Raw genomic sequence first — 20,604 nt, forward strand, 5'->3', positions numbered from 1 at the left:
ATTTATTATCTGCTTGCATACCCTGTGGTCAGTGTCAGGTGTAGTTGTACTGAAAGATGGAGGCAGTAATTGGCTCTGCTTGGTAGAGGTATGGTTGTGAGAACTGTGGATTACTTTGAGGTTTGTGATATAGTTGCGATCTGTTTTCCACCCTCTTGTGTGCGAGGAAAGGGAAGAGTGCATAGGTACCTTCAGGATGCAACATGCATCATTTCTATGTGGAATTGTGTCACGTATCTCAGGAGCAGGGCATAAAGCCTTTATTACAAAGGATATTGTCAGTATAGAGGTGGAATATGAGAGGATTATAATGCTTTAGTGATGGTTAAACGAAAGTGTAGGTTGAGATGGTTTCCTGAGAGTAAGTGTAGGTAAGTTGTAAAAGGCTGTGAAATGGTTCTTAAATTGTACCTGAGTGGTATTCTTTCTAGGGAGGTGTGTGTGTGTACGTACAACCAGATCTGGAATCTTACAGTGTCAATGGCCAGTGTTGAGTATGCACACATTGAGGCATTGTTCAAAGAGGGTAGAAGAAAGGTGGCATGGGCAACCTTCCCCTTCCCCTCCCGTTTTCATCTAACATTGTTAAAAGATAATCCTGTGGCTGAAAGTGACTGGTTTGTGAAAAGAGGTGACGAGCTTGTATATTTCACCAACTGTGGGCTTGGCAGATAAGTATGTATGTTAACAAGGGTCTAATGGGCCAGTGCTGAAAGAGAGCAGAGTTAAGGTTGCATGGGCAACCTTTGCTCAGCTCCGCTTTCTGCAAGGGAATGACTTACCACTAAACTACTGTTACTCTGCAATATCATTTTTTGCCATTGACTTTCCTAGTTTTTTTAACAGGCAAAGATATGTTGATAGGAGTTAAGTCATTTAAGCAGTTGTACATATCATGTCCTGCAGTTTACATAACACTGAGCCAGCCAGCTGCCCTCTCCCTCCCACCGCAACACACACACCTCCCTATCCATACCCCTGACCCATTCACTGTGGTCCCCCAGCCCATAAGCAGGGAATGCATCTCCCTGGAGTCCTTGTTACCTGATAAACAGATATTTCTGTTGCTATTATTTCCTCCCCACCTATAACTTGATTCCTGTGTAGTTTGTGGCGTGTAGGACAACTATGTTACAGTGGAATGTTTCAGAATGGTTGGAGGGTGGAGTTTGTGGCAGGGCCAGCGAGAGAAACCACAGATAAGGTGGTTGTTCCGAACTGCTGACAATCTTATGTCTGAGAGAGAGATCCTCTGATCCCTGTCCAATCGATATGCCCCATCTTGAGAAACAGTGAGCTGTCAGAGTTTGCAGTGTTTCTATGCCAGACAGCATACGTTTTCTGGTCAGCCATGAACTCTCCAATTTCCTGATTTAATGTTTTATCCAATGCTTATCAGTAGCTTTTATATCGTCACTGTAACAATTATTCAGATGCTTAGCCAAATCTGAGTAAACTATCACAGCTCCTGGACACAAATTTCTGATGTTGTCTAAATCTGCTCTGGTACATTCTGTGAGATGTATGACAGGAATAAAGCCTCAGTGAATCACAACAATGTTGGGTAGAGCACAACCTCTAAAATCAATGGTTAAAGGCTGCAGAGTGGGCAAAACATGATGCCATCGTAGGCCACCTCTCTCCACGCAAATCAACCTATAGTCAGCAATCCCCATGTCATGGTGCACTCTTTGCTCTTCTGACACTTCCACCCCCTACCTCCCCGCCATCTGTCCCCCCAGTGGCTAGTAACAACCAATCCAAGGTTTGCCTCTCCCTCCCCCACAAAGTCCTTTGTCTCTGGCTCCTCCCCACTTGATATAACAAAAATTACTGTTTGGCTGCTCACTATTCTGCTGTGTTCACTGTAAACCTCCCAATAAAATAAAAATGTGTTATATTGTAACACAGCTCGTAGCAAGCAACAAAGATTTAATAACTCATTGCACAGGTGTACAAAGGTGGGACTAGAAACCTTAGTGGTAGGGTATTGACCATGGGCAACGGTGTTCGCACAGTCCCTCGAACAACCTGGGCAAGCATAAGGTGGATGCATGGAAATCCTCTTTTTTTTTTTTTTCCTTTATTAGCGCACACATAACATAATCCTTCCAGAATGCACATCTACGCAAGCAATGAATGTTTTTTTTCTTAAATACTATTCACAGTTTGGGTCCCTCAAAGACTTAGTGAGTGCCATGCAGTACCTTGGGTAAAAATTGACTGAGACTATTTTGATCCACATCACAGCAATAGTCTGATCTCTAGATCTGTGCCAAAAAAAAAATCTAGAAACATTTAGAAAAAACAGCTGGTTTTTTTTTCTTTTTAGGGCTTGTGTCTCTGGAACCCCTGGTTTAAATGACCCCAAATTTGGGTCATTCACCCTGCACAGCACTCCCACGAGTCACAAAAAATTTCAGAAAAATCCATTAAAGCATGTGCATTTTAGAGCATTTAAAAGCATGATCCTCTAAACAAGAAGGATACAGGGATGATGGACGGAAAGGGTTCCTCTACACATCGTCTCCAGTGCAGGAGGCTCTGAAAGGTGTGAAACATTCATTTCAGTGTGATGTTGCCAGCTGAATGGGAACACCCCATATAGATTAATACAACCTGAAACAATTGCTGAGGCCAGCTGTACTCTACAAATGTACATTGGTATAACTACATTGCTCGGGGTGTGAAATCCACTATACTGAGTAGCCAGCTCTATGTCAATGGGAGGACGTCTCCCGTTGGCATAGCTATCACCTCTTGGAGAGGTGGTTGGGAGAAGCTCTCTCATGTAGGAGTGTCTTCACTGAAGCGGTGCAGCTGCACTGGTGCAGCATTTTAAGTGTAGACCTGCAAACTGTTCGATTCATCTCCGTGGGTCTTCCTGTTCCCCTCCTGAGTGCTTTAGAGCTTGTGAAATGCATGAAGGATTCCTGTTCTCAGCACCTCATCCAAAGGAGCAGGACTTCCCCAGATTCTGGCTCACATAGGGAACAGGGAGGGGGCCTCAGACTCTTCCAAAAGGGCAGACACCCCAGAATCCAACTTACATGGGGGAGGGTTGAACCACCTGTAGATGGGCACAGGCCCCCCAGATCCTGGCACACACAAGGAGACAGGTAGTAAGGGACTCTCACACTGGGGGGAAGAGGGAGAAGGGACAAGGCCCATCACAATCCAGCTCATGGGGGGGAGGAGGAGGAGTTTGCCCCCCAGTTTCCTTGCCACTCACCCCCATGCAGCCTTCCCAGTGCCCCACACTTCCACTTTCCTGAGCCCCTAACACCTCTCCCCTTTCCTACCACTGATCCCCATTTATCCCTTCCACATAACCCTTCTCCACTTGCTGCAGGCCCAAATCTCAATTGTCTGCTCCCTAATATCTCATCCTTCCTAGGAAGCATTCACATGTTTAATTTTTCTTCACAAAATTCTTTGCTTACATTCCCTCCAAAACAGAATTGCCACTCAAGATTCTCAAATTGTAGCAACCTCCAGCCACTCAGTCCAAAACTTTTGTTTTTCTCAGATGGGGGCTTATGCTTATTTTACCCTTAATTATATTAATTAAAGGGTGACTCCATAGCCATCAATGTCAGTAAGGTCTGTAATTCATCTAGTGATTAGTAGCTGTCAGTTTAACAGTACAAAGCAACAGAAGGAAACTTTTTTTTTGGAGAGTTAACTAAGAAACCCCTTGGTCAAATGACCCCAAACTTGGATCACTAACACTACTTTGTACCCCCATAAGGCACACCAAATTTCAAAGCAATCTGAGTAACTGTTCCTATTTTAGTGCACCTAGAAGAGTCAAACTTAAAGCATATAAAATGGTAGGAATGGAAACCTTCAAGCTTTTTTTTCCCTCCTCCCCCCTCTGTGTCTGCATGCACAACATAAAAATGGGCACGACTTCACTAGCAACGTTAAAGTGCTGCCACAGCAGCACTTTAATGTGACTGTATACTCACGGCACCAGTGCTGGGAAAGAGCTCTCCCAGCGCTGTTAAACAAACAAAAAACCACCTCCATGAGGGGAGTAGCTCCCAGCGCTCTAGCACTGCCTACACTGCCATGTTATAGTGCTGAAACTTGCAGCGCTCAAAGGGATGTTTTTTCACACTCCTAAGTGAGAAAGTTGCAGCGCTGTAAAGTGCCAGTGTAGACAAGCCCTTAGTTGCTTAAATACTTTTCCTGGTTTGAGTCCCCTAAAGGTTCACTGAGTGCCATGCACAACTTTGGGTAAAACTTCACTGGTTGGGACCATTTTGACCTACAGTATATCAATAGTTTTTGATCTCTAGCTCTGGACAAAACAAAAGCACATAGCCACTTTTTAAAAAGTTTCTGATTGTTTTCCAGGTCTTATATCACTGCAGCACCTACCTCAAATGACCACGAATTTGGGTCACTTACTCCCCGGAAGCACACCAAATTTCAGAGGAATGCAACTCAGCATGTTATTGTTAAGGGATTTAGGTTGAACTTTAAACAGAAGCTGGGAAACAACCTTAACTATAGTGCTGACATGCCACCATAATAAAGGCATTATAATATCTGTTTGTACTATTCTCCATCCCATTCCTTATACATCCTAGTATCACTTTTGCTTTTTTTGACTATAGGTGCACATTGTGCAGAGGTCTTCATTATCTATAATGATGCACAGGACTCTTTCCTGAGTTAATAATTAGTTTAGAATCCTGTAAGGTGTATGAGTAATTTAGTCTCTCCTCTCCTCTCCTCTCCAGTGTGTATTACTTCATATTTATTGACATGGAACTTCATTTGCCCTTATGTTGCCCATTCACCTACTTGTTTAGGTATCTCTGAAGTTCTTCATAGTTCTCTGATCCTAACTACCCAAAATAAATTTGTCACCTGCAAATTTTGCTACCTCATTACTTGTCCTCTTTCAGGTACACCTCTACCCCGATATAACGCTGTCCTCAGGAGCCAAAAAAATCTTACTGCGTTATAGGTGAAACTGCATTATATCAAACTTGCTTTGATCCACCGGAGTGTGCAGCTGCTCCCCCTCCCCCCGCGAGCACTGCTTTACCGTGTTCTATCCCAATTCGTGTTATATCGGGTCGCGTTATATCAGGGTAGAGGTGTAATTAATAAATATATTTAAACTTTAGATCTAGTATGGAATCGTGAAGCACCCTGTAGTTAATGACAAATATCTCTGAGTAACCTGAGTATTTGGACAACTTGCTCAACGTTACTTTGCAATCACATTAATATCTGGTTTCCCTTGGTTTCCAAACTTGCAAACCTCAAAGTAGTTCTTGGTGCCTGTATAAAAATATACAAACTAGAAGGAAAATCTCTCAGTGAATGAGATTTGCCAACTTAATACATAAATCAGTTATCCAAAATAAGAGAATTGCCTATAACAATAGATAACGGTCTGGTCTATACTCAAAAGTTAAGTTGACCCAGCTATGCGGCTCAAGGGTGTGGGAAGAATCTACACCTGCTGAGCGACATAGTTAAGGTGACCTAACCCTCAGTGTAGACAGTGCTAGGTTTATGGGGGAATTTTTCTCTTGACCTAGGTACTCTCTCTCGGAGAGGTGAATTAACTGCTGAGAAGGAGAACCCCTCCCGTTGCTGTAGTTGACATCTACGCTGAAGCGCTACAGTGGCTTGTGCTGCTGTAGCGTTTCAAGTGTGGACAAGCCCAAGGCACCTTTTCAAGCGTATGCCCTCACTAGATTGAGTAATAGCAGAATGCTGTCCTAGCTTTTACTGTTTGTTCTAGAATTCCTTTCTTGATGTTCTTTCCTTCTTTTTAGATCAGATTTCACAATGGAAACAAAGTAGTGGCTCTTGTACCGTTTCCTTCCGCCCTCTGTCAGATATTTGTCGTTTGAGTGCAAGCTCTTGAGTACAGGGATTGGATTGCCTTATGTGTTTGTATGACCTATAGTATCATGAGGTTTTGAACCTTACTGGTGGCCAGAGGCATGTCCTCATTTAAATAATAAAGTATGTCCCCTGTGAAGTTCAGATGTGCTCATACTAGATGCCTTAATTTACTTATTGCCAAACTGAAGTGTTCATAAATCATGCTTATGTGGCAGAGCAAGTTTTAGGTTTTTTCAGTCAGTGCCTTCTCAACTTCTTGACCATGTCTGTATACCACTACTTGGGTTCATGTGTATGAACAAGGCAACAGGTACACAGGTGCAGCTGTGAGATATTACTGCAATGCTAAAAACTGACTTGTACTCTTAAACATGTCATATAATTCGCTGACTCTTAAAATACAAATTCCCAATCTTAGCTCACCATATGAACTCATTAATTAAATAAATTACTGTGAGTAACAAGAAAGATGTCTTTCTGACAAATGATTAGAGGTCTGTATTGGCTACATTTCTTTATGGTAATGTGCATAGCAGCCAACCACAAACAAACTTTGGGATTTCTTATAAAATAGATACAGAAATCTCTCACTTCAATGCTCAGATATCATGGTGGGTGATCTTTATAAAAACCTAGATAATGATTGAATAGTGCAGCTGGTAGAACTCTGCACAATGAGATGGGTATTCTTCAGGTTCTGACCTTACCTGAATCTGTAGGGGGAAGGTAGAGTACATGTACCCAAACTACAACTCACCCAGGATGATGCAGTTCCCTTATTGGTGCCAAAGCTACTGGGGGATCGTAAGTGACCCAAGTATTTAGGGCCACTGTCTTGCATCTTACATGGTGCTCCCTAATGCAACACAGTGGCATTGGTACAGTACTGGCGTGGTGGAGAGACAACCCCTACTGAAGCAGTGACACCACTTTTTGCAGCAGCTGCGTACTCCTTTAGTAATCCCCCCATTGTGAAATTTAGTGAGAAGTGGTATGACTGTAGTCTGTATCTAATTCATCATCCTTAAGGGATATACCTAAGTAACTTCCTACCTAAATGACACGAGGCCACACTGACCCAGGTGCAGTGGCAGCAGATAGAAAACCGGTGGCCTAGTACCTTATTACGACTGCAATGTGACTCAGGTAGCTCAACCAACTTCTTCATAGGGGGATTGCCTGTAAAGACTACAACACCCTAGAGACTCCATGAGGAGACAGCCTGTAAAGATATCTTCACTGTTCCATCAGTGACCGATATAATTGGCACCAACCTTCATGGAACTTTCCTTGTCTGTATTTAGAGACCTGTTTGCTCAAATGTGTGCCTGTGCTGGTCTTGAGCATGAGAGCAGCTTCATCTTTTGTTGTTTTTCCTCAGGGGAAGGCATGCAGTGAAGATTGGATTGCAATATTCCTACTGTCATTAAAATCATGGGTGGGTGGGCTATTCTTAGTTAGAAACTGAAGAATTATCAGTGATAATAGTATTAGGCAGTACCTAGGTCAAGATAATAGGATTGGGATGTTAATAATAGTACAGTAACAACACTGAGGGAGAAATGAGAGACTTAAACTTAAACAAAATCCGGGAAACATTTAATTGAAATTAACTTAGTGTCTTAAAACTACAAAATACATTTTAAAGAAGGAAATTAAAAAGTTTTTTTAAAAAAATCTAATAGGTAGGCAGAGGGACAAGTATCCTATACAAATATTAAAATAAATGTATATAATATAGCGGATAGTCATGAAACAGCCCTACTTGTGCTTGAATGTTTTTTTTCCCCGGCATGCATCTTTAATTTCTCTCTCTGTTCTCTTTAGACTATAAACTCCCCATCTATTGTGAAAGTGCTTGGCATACTTTGGGTGTTACCATAATCTAACTAACTTTGCTGAAATTTCCTGACAGACACCATGGGAAGGAGGCTTATTTAAACTACGGATGCTTTTCAAGGATGACTATCCCTCCTCACCCCCAAAATGTAAGTAAAGTGACAGAATACTAGTTTCTAGTAGAATGGTGTTGAATCTGAGTGCATATAGCCATATGAAAAACTACCTGGTAGGGTGGAGCTTTTATAACACTTCATTAATTATCCTGGATGCTTAATGCCTATTATAATTCAAACTAAAATGGTTATGATCCTTATTTTCATGTGCATTTACATATACATCTTTAAAATAAAATTTTCCCTGGCTTGCCTCTTTAGAAAGTTTAAGCAGGCTGTTCAGCTACTGAAATTCAGGGAGATCAGAAAAATCTGTGGGTTTTTTTTTTGTTTGGGGTTTTTTTTGGTTTGAGGTTTTTTTAGGGGGAAAGGGATTGGGTTTTTTAATTAATGATCACTTTTTTTCTAATATGGTTCCAGTAAAAATGGCTTAATTTTGAAACTTGGCATAGTCATCACTGACAACTGTTGCATCTGCTTAGTTTTATATTGAAAATTGTGTATTGTGCATTCTTGATAGAAAAGTACCTTAAGTTAAGAGGATAGCACTAAGTGGAAGCAGTGTGAATGTGTGTGCAGTGAGTGAAGTGTATACACCTCTACCCCAATATAACGTGACCCGATAAAACACGAATTTGGATATAACACGGTAAAGCAGTGCTCCAGGGGGGCGAGGCTACGGACTTCGGCGGATCAAAGCAAGTTCGATATAACGCAGTTTCACCTATAACGCGGTAAGATTTTTTGGCTCCCGAGGACAGCGTTGTATCGGGGTAGAGGTGTACTTGTTTCGAAAGACCTCCATAAGCTGAATAGACAAACAGCAAGAGCTCTCAGGCTACCTAGCTCCAGATTTTTCTTCATTCTGTTTTTTAAAAATCTAGTTTTAATTAAATATTAAAGATGGGAAATCAAATTTTCAAAAGTTAGGATTGTTCTATCGATTTTTAACTTAGCTAAGTTGTGTCCACCTCGTATTTTTCTGTTCTTTTTCCTTAAATGTTCCAATGTACTATAAGATACACAGGAGGTGCAGTGTTGTTGTAGTAGTAATTTTTGGAGTGCTTTCACTTTAACATAATCATAACATTACATTAACATAAATTTGGCTTTTTTGCATGTGATATGCATATAGGACACATAGTATTACATAAATAACAATTCTTTCTTTGCAATTTTTTATCCTACTGCAAGCTGTAGAAACTATTTGTATTTATGATTATCTTTGGTGTTCGTAATAGTGATATTTGGCTGCTGAGTCAATGCATTCTGCTTTATGATAGCTATATAGCTACTACTGATTTTAATGTTCCAGTATCTATTAGGGAAATTTGTAGGAAAACTGTCTTTAAAATTCATAAAAAGAACAGGAGTACATATAGCTATATGCATCCGAAGAAGTGGGCTGTAGTCCACGAAAGCTTATGCTCTAATAAATTTGTTAGTCTCTAAGGTGCCACAAGTACTCCTGTTCTTTTTGCGGATACAGACTAACACGGCTGCTACTCTGAAGCCTTTAAAATTCATGGATTTTCTGTCTATGGAGTTCTGTTGGGCTAGCTAACCACTGGATTTCTTGAGCAAATTATTTTTCAAATCTATTATTTAAATTACCACATAGGGCTTTTTAAAAACAAGGCTGCTGCTTTTTGATGTCTTAACACATTCCTGCTTCAGATGATGATCATCGCACATTGATGTCAAGATTTAAGTTTTTCCAATTAGAACATAGGAATGGCTATACTGGGTCAGACCAGTGGTCCATCTAGCCCAACAGCCTGTCTTCCGACAGTGGCTGGTACCAGGTACTTCAGGAGGAATTAACAGAACAGGGCAATTATCTAGTGGCCCAATCCCAGCTTCTAGCAGTCAGAGGTGTAGGGACATCCAGAGCATGAGATTGCATCCTGACCCTCTTGACTAATAGCCATTGGTGGGCCTATCCTCCATGAACTTGTCCAATTCTTTGTGGAATCCAGTTGTGTTTGGCCTTCACAACGTCCCCTGGCAATGAGTTCCACAGGTTGACTGTGTGTTGCATGAAGTACTTCCTTATGTTTATTTTAAACCTGGTGCCTATTAATTTCATTGGGTGACCCCTGGTTTTTGTGTTGTGTGAGAGTAAATAACACTTCCATTTCACTTCTTCCACACCATTCGTGATTTTTATAAACATCTGTCCTGTCCCCCCTTAATTGTCTCTTTCCTAAGATGAACAGTCCTAGTCTTTTTAATCTCTCCTCATATGGAAGTTGTTCCATACCCCTAATTGTTTTTTGTTGATATTCTCTGTTCTTTGCAATTCTAATATCTTTTTTTGAGATGGGCGATCAGAAGTGTACGCAGTATTCCAAGTTTAGGCATACTATGGACTTGTATAGAGCCATTCTGATACTTTCTTTCTTATTCTCGATCTCTTTCCTAATGGTTACCTACATTCTCTCAGCTTTTTTGATTGCTGCTGCACAGTGAACAGATGTTTTCAGAGAAATATTCATGATGACTCCAAGATCTCTTTTGTGACTGGTAACAGCTAATTTGGACCCCATCGTTTTATATGTATAGTGGGATAATGAATTGAATGGGATGCTCCCTGAGAGAGTACAGTATGCCACGTAAAGATTTCTGTCCTGTTTCTTCAAGACCTTGGAAATTTACCTGATGTGTTTAGGCTCTTTCTTCAGTTGATCTCCAATTTAATGCTGGTGACATAATAGCCTACCTTTTCACTTGTAAAAACATACAGCAGGCATTTGGAGAAATATCAGCTGGCTTGAAAGATTCTGCCAGTATTAATGGAATTCCTCATTTTAAAGATAGGGAATATCTCTGAAACTGTCTTGCTACAGAATCAGTCATGTGTCACTTTGCATTTAAGTCCTTAAAAAGGAAACAGAGGTATTAAAGAAACACAATTTAATTTTAGGGACAAACTTGATTGTACAACCTAAATGGAATAGAAATGTCCTGATTTAAATGCAATTTAAGCTTAATTTAAAATTCACTGTTGTGTTCTGAATGCAGTTATTGGTCTTGTACATAAAGATAAAGTGAAACACAGGAAAAAAATGATGGAAACTTAAAATAGACAAACTCTTGGTAAGGAGACTTTTTAAAGGTATTATAAATGTCTCTTTAATGTAACACTTGCAATGAAGGGGGGAATAGGTGGTGAAAAATGTATAGATGTGGTCATGTGAGTTGATCTGCTTCATTATTTTATGAAGGAGTGTGGAGTATTGATATAAGTAGTATTGCATTTTGGGCCCAGACCATCACAAAACTACTCTAAATAGAACTTGGTGAAATAGCAAGAGAAACTGTCCTCTGGTTTAAGAGCTGTTGCTTGTGGCAGTGCTTTCTTTGGGAACTGTATTTCAAAGCAGGATGTTTGTTGTGCTCCTCATAATTTCAGTGCCCATTAATACTAATATCCACTGACTGTTCATACAGCAATTTAAACATATAAAGAGCGTTGTGTGTTAAACATTATCCAGGATACACTTGCAGTCCACCGTATTTCATAGTGGTGGGATCTGAGCTCTGGGAGGAAGCAGTAAAGGTTTGGGTGAGCTGCTCTGTACAGAGTTCTTTTAAGTATTAAATGATCCCCTGTACATTTTCACTGCACTTAGTGCCATTTAGCATTAATGAAATCCTCCTATCTTAGAATGGATAATAGATAATATTGTTCATTCAGAACATATTTTGGCCTGGACTGATCGGGTTAATCATTAATGTGACTGAGATCTGACGTGGAGATACAAGTAGACCCAACAAAGGAGGGAGAACTAATGGTAACTGCACTACAGAAAAACTTAATGGATTTTCTGAATGGGATTGTGACAATGGGAGATTGGTTGCCTTGTGGTTTAGGGGAAATGGCCAGCTTTACTAGAAGTCGACTTTTTAAATGTTCTGATTTAATGAAACTTGGTCCAAAATCTTAGATTTGCACATAAAGAAATCTTTTCTTCCTTAGGTAAATTTGAACCACCATTATTCCACCCAAATGTGTATCCTTCAGGCACAGTGTGCCTCTCCATCTTAGAGGAGGATAAGGATTGGAGGCCAGCAATCACAATTAAACAGGTCATAACATTCTTCTGTTAAAACTCTACACCTTTGCTTGCTTTGTCAGCTTACCTTTTGTGTGATTCTGGAATGTCTTGTGCACAATTCTACATTTTATTTATAGAAGTTCTGAATTGTATGTTTCATAGTAATATTTACATAAATTATTTTTTCCACGTTTTCTTATACAGATCTTGTTAGGAATACAAGAACTTCTAAATGAACCAAATATTCAAGACCCAGCTCAAGCAGAGGCTTACACAATTTACTGGTTAGTTGTTGGGTTTTTCTGGGTTTTTTTAAACACATTGACTGGCTTATAGCTGTTTGTAAACTTTGGGTCTCCATTTGAGTGATTGATGGTAAGATAGGTAAACCAGCTTCTAGAAAATAATTTCTGGGTCTGCTTTATGTAGAGATGTTTAGTTTTATGCTGTAACCTCAATAAAACAACCAACTAACTTTAAAGTTAAGGTTGAAGGTCCAGTGATAAGGCAAGTTAATACAGTAGCATATAGAGGCTCTAATGAGGAATCAAAGTCCCATTGTGCTGTACGGATATGTAAAGAGAGTCTTTGCCTCTAAAGAGTTTACAATCCTAGGTTAACGAGACTTAACAGTAGGGTGAAATTACTATGTAGAGGCAAGGGAGAGGAAGGATGAGTTAACAAATCCTGTACAGTAGCTACATGCACAATCATTCCTCATTACGTTCCTAATTGTAATGAACTGGGAGGTTCTGTAGCCATTTTGGTCTTAAAGTAGTGGGTTTACAGCTATTTGGGGGAGTTTGTGCAGTGTATATGGGGCAGCATAGGAAAGAGTATCTTAGTGAGAAGTGGGTTTATGGGTGGTGAAGGCTGGGAACTTTGGCAGAATGAAATGGCATTGGATGCGATGAGATTATCAGTCTAAGTAGTGTAGGGCTAAGCTGTGAAATCTTAAAGATAAGAAAGAACATCTCTGATTGTCCAAGCAATCTTCTCTGAGATCCTTCCTGTCCCATAAGCAAAGAAAGACAGAGGGCAGAAGTTTCTGAAAGTGAATTGCTGGCTAGGTAAGTGGTGCAAGATGGAGGGCTGTCTTTGCATTGTTCCACCTTCTATGGGAAGAGGAGGCTGTATAGCTTGGATGGCCTCCACCTCAGTAGAAGAGGGACCAATCTCCTTGGGGAAAGGCTAGCAAGAATAGTCAGGAGGGGGTTAAACTAATAGCAAAAGGAGACGGTGGAAAGAGGGAAGACTTGAGCACTTAAGTGGCAGAAAATTGAGATGTTGAGAACAAAATGAATCAAGGAACCAAAAGACATGAGGGGAAGAAATTCTTTAGTTGCCTATACACTAATGCTAAGAGCCTGGGTAACAAACAAGAGGAACTGGAATTGCTCATTTATTAACGTAAATTTGACGAGTGGTATTACAGAAATCTGGTGGGACGATTCACATAATTATGTTAAAATCAATGGTATAACCTATTTAGGAAGGATCAAATAGGCAAAAGGGGAAGGGGAGTGCACTCTATGCCAAAAACTGGCATAATCTGTTAGTCACGGACTCTCAAAAAAAGTTATCTTGAATGCTTATGGATCAATGTTCTAACAGAAAAAGCACAACATGGGGTACCAGTTGATGCCTGCTACAGACCACTAAATCGCACTAGGGAACAGAATAACTGCCTCCTTATGTATCTATCTATAATGTGTAGGGGGAAAAACTGAGAGATCATGGAGGACTTTAGTTTGAGAGATGCATGCTGGAGGTCTCACGCTGCCAGTACAAAAAGAACCTTGGAATTTCTAAACATTATAGTTGAGTTTCCTAACTCAAAAAGTGTTGCAGCCAATGTAGAGGAGTTGTATGTTAGACCTTGTCCTAACAGATAAAGAACTGATCACAGAATTAAAAGTTAATGGTAGGTTTGGTACAAATGCTCGTGGCTTGATCACATTTATAATGTGCAAGCAGAATAAAGTCCAGAACAGTAATATATCTACTTAAAGATTTAATAGGGCCTATTTTACAAAGCTGAAAGCAATTATGAACCAAAGCAGCTGCAAGGAAGAATTTAATCAAAAAAAGTGAATGATAATTGGGTATCGTTTAAGAACCCCTTCCTAGATGCCCAAAAAGCCACAATCGAGGAGGAAGACTGTGCTGGTTAAAAAAACCAACCTGGTTTAGAGGGGAATTGAAGGCAACTGAAAAAATATATATATATATAACAGTGGAATAAAGGGGAAGTTGATAATAGTGACTGTAAATCAGAAGTGGGAATTGCAGAACATTTATAGGGAAAGTCAGTAGACGCAAGGAGAAATCTTTGGCCAGCAGTGGTAGGGACAATAAGTGGGTTTTTGTTTTTGTGTGTTTTGGTATTGGTCCATTACTAGATGAAAATGGAAGAATTAACCACAATAATACAGAAAAGACAGAAGTGTTCAATAAATATTTCTGTTCTGTATTTGGGGTGTGGGAAAACATGATGCAGTCTCATCATAAGGTGATAACTCTTTCCTTTCCACTAGTATCTCTGTGGGATGTTTATAAGCAGAAGAAAGTTTGACATTTTTAAATCAGCAGGTTCAGATAACATGCATCAGATAGTTTTAAAAGGCTGAGGTGTTTGCTGGACTGTTAATGTTAATTTTCAATAAGTCTTGGGGAAGTTCAAGAAAAATTTAAGAAAATTAATGTGCCTATTTTTAAAAAGGGTAAATGGGCTGACTTGGGAAACTATAGAGCTGTCAGGCTGAAATCAATCATGGGCAAGGTGATGGAGCAGCTGATACAGGAACTCGTTCAATAAAGAACTAAAGGAGGGTAATGTAATTAATGCAAATAAACCTGAGTATGGCAAATAGATCAACGTAAGAACGGCTATACTGGGTCAGACCAAAGGTCCATCTAACCAAGTATCCTGTCTTCCGACAGTGGCCAATGTCAGGTGCCCCATAGGGAATGAACAGAACAGGTAATCATCAAGTGACCCATCTACTGTTGCCCATTCCCAGCTTCTGGTATACAGAGGCTAAGAACATCATCCCTGCCCATCCTGGCTAATAGCCATTGGTGGACCTATCCTCCATTAATTTATCTAGTTCTTTTTTGAACCTTGTTATAGTCTTGGCCTTCTCAACATCCTCTGGCAAGAAGTTCCACAGGTTGACTGTGCGTTGTGTGAAGAATACTTCCTTATGTTTGTTTTAAACCTGCTGCCTATTAATTTCATTTGGTGACCCCTAGTTCTTGTGTTATGAGAAGGAGTAAATAACACTTCCTTATTTACTTTCTCCACATCAGTCATAATTTATAGACCTCTATCATATCTCCCCCCGCCCCCAGTCGTCTCTTTTCCAAGAAGCTGATCCATACCCCTAATTATTTTTGTTGCCTTTTCCAATTCCAATATCTTTTTTGAGATGGGGTGACCACATCTGCGTGCAGTATTCAAGATGTGGGCGTACCATGGATTTATATAGAGGCAATGATATTTTCAGTCTTATCTATCCCTTTCCTAATGATTCCCAACATTCTGTTAGCTTTTTTTGACTGCCATTGCACATTGACTGGTGGAGTTTCATTTGCGGACCCCTAATTCTTGTGTTATGAGGAGTAAATAACACTTCCTTATTTACTTTCTCTACACCAGTCATGATCTTATAGAACTCAATCAGATCTCCCCTTAGCTGTCTCTTTTCCAAACTGTAAAGTCCCAGTCTTATTAATCTCTCCTCATACAGCAGCTGTTCCATACCCCTAATAGTTTTTGTTGCCCTTTTCTGAACCTATTCCAATTCCAATACATTTTTTGAGATGGGGCGATCACATCCACACACAGTATTCAAGATGTGGGTGTACCATGGATTTATACAGAGGAAACATGATATTTTCTGTCCTGTTATCTATCCCTTTCCTAATTATTCCCAGCATTCTGGTCGCTTTTTTTGACTGCTGCTGCAATTGAGTGGATGTTTTTCAGAGAACTATCCACAGTGACTCCAAGATCTCTCTCTTGAGAGTAACCGTTAAAACTAACTTGATATATATATTTTTTTATGAGATTACCAGTTTGGTTGGTAAAGGTAATAGTGATGTCATAATATACTTAAACTTCTGTAAGGTGTTTGATTTGATACTGCACAACATTTTGATTACAAAATTAGAACAATATAAAGTTAACACGGTGCACATTAAATGGATTAAATACTGTCTAACTGTTAGGTCCCAAAATGTAACTATAAATGGGGAATCATCATTGAGCGGGCTGTGTTTAAAGTGGAGTACCGGAGGAATCAGTTCTAAGTCCTGCACTAGTTAACATCTTTATCAGTGACCTGGGAGAAAAAATAAAATCATCACTGATAGTTCGCAGATAACACAATAATTGCGGGAATGGTAGATAATTAAGAGGACAGGTCACTGATTCAGAGCAATCTGGATTGTTTGGTAGATTGGGCACAAGCAAATAGTATGTGTTCTAATATGGATAAATATAATCATATGTATCTGGGAGCAAAGAATGTAGGCCATACTTATAGAATGGGGAACTCTATCCTGAGAAGCAGTGACTCTGAAAAAGATTTCGGGGTCATGGTAGTTCATCAGCTGCACATGAGCTCTCAATGTGGCCAAAAGAGCTTAATACGATCCTGGGATGCATAAACAAAGTAATCTCGAGTAGGAACAGAGAGGTTCTTACCTCTGTATTTGGCACTGGTGCAACTGCTAGAGCAAAGTGTCCAGTTCTGAGGTCCTACAATTCAGGAAGGATGTTGATAAATTGTTCAGAGAAGAGCCACAAAAATGATTAAAGGATTAGAAAACATGCCTTACCGGTAGACTCAAGGAGTTCAATCTATTTAGCTTAACAGAGGAGGTTAAGGGGTGACTTGATTAGTCTATACCTACAAGGTTCAACAAGTATTTAATAACAATCTCTTCAATCTAGCAGAGAATAATGCAACATGATCCAATAGCTGGAATTGAAGCTAGACAAATTCAGACTGGGAATAAGGTGTACATTTTTAACAATGAGAGTAATTAACCACTGGAACAATTTATCAAGTGTCTTGGTGGAGTCTCCATTAGTGACCATTTTAAAATCAAGATTGGATGTTTTGTTTTTTTCTAAAAGATTTGGGGAAGTTCTGTGGCCTGTAGTATACAGGAGGTCAGTCTAGATGATCACAATGGTTCCTTCTGGCCTTAGAAGCTATGAATTGGTGAAAAGTGGAGTTCTAAGAAGGATTCAAAAGGGGCTGCGGGGGAAGAGACAAGACCTTAAAGGAAAATTATTTTGGCAGCAGAGTCTTGAATGGTCTTTGTGGGGTCAAAGTCTCAGAAGTAAAGACCAGAGATGAGATAAGTGTAAATGGAAGCTTTTCTGGAAAGAAAAGAACAGGTTTTGGAGACTATATGAAGGAAAAAGTGCCATATTTTGGAAACAGTCTGGCTATGAAGGCTCAGAGAGGGCAGAGCCAAAAAATGACATTCAGATTATGAACCTGAGTGATTGGGAGGATGGGAGTGGTACTATAATGACCAAGAAAGGATGAGGATGGAGTATTGGTCCTGGGATTTAGTTAAGAAAACCTCATTAGATACTTTGAGAACAGCATGAATATAGTGGAGACCACAGAAGCAGGGTTGGAATGGTTCCAGGATCCAGCAGGCAGAGAGGAATTGGAGGCAATGGTTGTAAACAGTACATTCAGAGAATTTAAAGATAGTGTCAATGTGGCTTTTTTAGCATGGAGCAAGAGCATAAGAACATAACATAAGAATGGCCATAACGGGTCAGACCAAAGGTCTATCTAGCCCAGTATCCTATCTACCGACTGTGGCCAATGCCAGGTGCCCCAGAGGGAGTGAGCCTAACAGGCAGTGATTAAGTGATCTCTCTCCTGCCATCCATCTCCATCCTCTGACAAACAGAGGCTAGGGACACCATTCCTTACCCATCCTGGCTAATAGCCATTAATGAACTTAACCACCATGAATTTATCGAGTTCTCTTTTAAACGCTGTTATAGTCCTAGCCTTCACAACCTCCTCAGGTAAGGAGTTCCACAAGTTGACTGTGTGCTGTGTGAAGAAGAACTTCCTTGTATTTGTTTTAAACTTGCTGCCTGTTAATTTCATTTGGTGACCCCTAGTTCTTGGATTATGGGAATAAGTAAATAACTTTTCCTTATCCACTTTCTCCACATCACTCATGATTTTATATACCTCTATCATATCCCCCCCTTAGTCATCTCTTTTCCATGCTGAAGAGGCCTAGCCTCTTTAATCTCTCCTCATATGGGACCTGTTCCAAACCCCTAATCATTTTAGTTGCCCTTTTCTGAACCTTTTCTAGTGACAGTATATCTTTTTTGAGATGAAGTAACATACTACCTCACCCACCTTCTGTCTAAATACTTTAGTATATGAAGAGCACTTAATGAAATAATAGGAGTGTCATGGTATTTTCACAGACATCTACTCTGTGGCGAATCTAACAGAGTAACTCTGTAAATGTCTTGTCTCCTTCCCCAAAATGCTTTTACTTCTAAGATACAATCTTCTTCCTATTTCCTGCAGCAAACCCTACTGGACAGATGTTAGTGAGCTCTGTCTTACCCGGGCTACCAACTTGTTTTGACTAGTCACTTCTTTCCAAACAAATGGGTCCTACAGTGCAAATGACCCTCTCATTAATTAAATGAGCAGTGTTTAGACAGTGAGCTGTTGGTATAGCCAAGATTTATTTTTTTTTTTCTGTTTACCCGTCGGTCAATTCAGTCATGGGTTTTCCTACTGTCATGAGTACGTAAGATGCTTCATCTCTGCCTAATCTCTCTTGCCTTAAGGAATAATTTGAGGGTCTCATATGGATGAGAACTACTTAAATAGTATTGATTGTGCAGTTTGACATAATTGACATCTGAAACGTCTAATGACCTTTATTTTTTTTATATCCAGCCAAAACAGAGTGGAATATGAAAAGAGGGTTCGAGCACAAGCCAAGAAGTTTGCGCCATCATAAGCACCTGTCATACAGCATCTTAAAAAGGAAGGGATTGGTTTGGCAAGAACTTGTTTACAAAATTTTTGCAAAATCTAATGTTGCTATGTACAATTAATATTCACTTAGGGGAGGGGGTCGTATGTGTGCCATTTTCCATATTCGCCACTTGTATACAGTTCTGAATTCGCTGAATTGCCCCCCAGTTTTTTCATACAGGGTCTCTTCCTTCAGTCTTTTGTATTTTTGATTGTTATGTAAAACTTGCTTTTATTTTAATATTGATGTCAGTATTTCAACTGCTGTAAAATTATAAACTTTTATACTTCTATAAATTCACTAGTATCTCTAGTTACTTTGCTATCTGATGCAGGCATGCTTTAAAATGTTTAGAACTATATTTAGACTCTAGCTGGCTGTATGAAAAAATCATACCCTCCACCCCCTTCCCTCCCCTTAATTTGTTTTTCTATCTTTCAGAAACTAGGTTGTTATTGCTTAAGAGCCTCAGAGATCCAAAGTCAGCCAGCATCTTGATTCTGCATCACTTCCTTTTGTGTTTATATGGCGTTTTGTCTGTGTTGCTGTTTAGAGTAAATAAACTGTTTATATAAAGGTTTTTGTTTCATTATCTTCATTGAAATGATTAAAAGGAGAAAAGCCTTCCAGTTAAATATAGTCTCAGAAAGCAAAATTCAATGACCCTTCCTTTTTATAAAGGCTTCTAATGTACGCCTGTTTCATTGTTAGCCTTCCCCCTGGGACCCTCCATTGTAGAAGTAACCCTTCTCTAACGCTTTACTCCTGAATGATAGTCACTCAGACTTGGTTAAACTAAATCAATTTCTCAGATCTTTTAAGGAAAGTCAACTCTGACTAGCACATTGGCCATTACCAAAGCTGATGTTTATAGTTATGCTGATTGGACAATATTGTGACTAGACTACAGATTTATCAATAGGCCAGTGCCAAGAAGCATAATTGATTATCTTCATCTTTGGGATCTGATATTTTAGGGTAACCAGTTTAGAGTGACTGGTTCACAAATCAAAACTTTTTGAAGCCCAGGCATATACTAGGATACCTGACATCCACACCCCAAAGAAGGGTGAACTGTAAACAATGTAAAAAAATTTATCTAAGAAGGAGTGCATGTGATCGGCAATATTTAAATATTTAAAGTTATTTTGCTTTAAAAAAAAATTAGTGCCTTATGAAAGCCAGTGTATGTAATGTTTAGGGAAAGGGCAAAGTTCTTGTCTGTAAAATGCAAAAGGCCACAGTTAACCCATATGAAGGGAGGAATTCAAATATGCATGACCCTTCTCCCCCTTCCCCTCCCCCCCAACTCTGAAATGTAACAGCATTTCTCTAGATTAAAAAAACAAAAACAAAAAACCATATCACTGGTGATGAAATGCTGAAAGCGTCAACCTGTCTGTGGTATAAAATTAGTGCTATGGTTAGACTTGCTTTGAAATCTAAGTTCTCTGTTGTAGCAATAATCAATTGTCCTGTGATTCCATTTTTATTACATTTTTACAGAAGTATAGTAAGTAAGGCTGAGTGCTGTATCTGATTATGGTGGTTGCCATCCAAGTGTGGAAATGTTCCCTCGAATCTCTGAGGCTAACTGCCTCACTTTCTCTCTCATTTGATCCAACACTCTGCTACTATGTCAGATTTTTTAAATC

At 39.7% G+C, this 20,604-nt stretch overlaps 1 protein-coding gene across 2 annotated transcripts in view; it reads left to right on the forward strand.

Annotated features, from left to right (window-relative positions):
• UBE2I (ubiquitin conjugating enzyme E2 I) overlaps window positions 1–19,526 on the forward strand; it is a 32,407-nt gene extending 12,881 nt beyond the window's left edge. For both annotated transcript variants that reach the window (XM_054042288.1, XM_054042287.1), the window contains exons 4-7: window positions 7,793–7,865; window positions 11,815–11,924; window positions 12,098–12,177; window positions 18,868–19,526. In XM_054042288.1, the coding sequence (XP_053898263.1) occupies window positions 7,793–7,865; window positions 11,815–11,924; window positions 12,098–12,177; window positions 18,868–18,931 (327 nt within the window). In that variant the 3' untranslated portion in view covers window positions 18,932–19,526. The remainder of the gene's footprint in view (window positions 1–7,792; window positions 7,866–11,814; window positions 11,925–12,097; window positions 12,178–18,867) is intronic.
• Window positions 19,527–20,604: the final 1,078 nt, after the last annotated feature.

The sequence above is a fragment of the Malaclemys terrapin genome, chromosome 10, assembly GCF_027887155.1.
Source record: "Malaclemys terrapin pileata isolate rMalTer1 chromosome 10, rMalTer1.hap1, whole genome shotgun sequence".
NCBI classification, from domain to species: domain Eukaryota; kingdom Metazoa; phylum Chordata; order Testudines; family Emydidae; genus Malaclemys; species Malaclemys terrapin.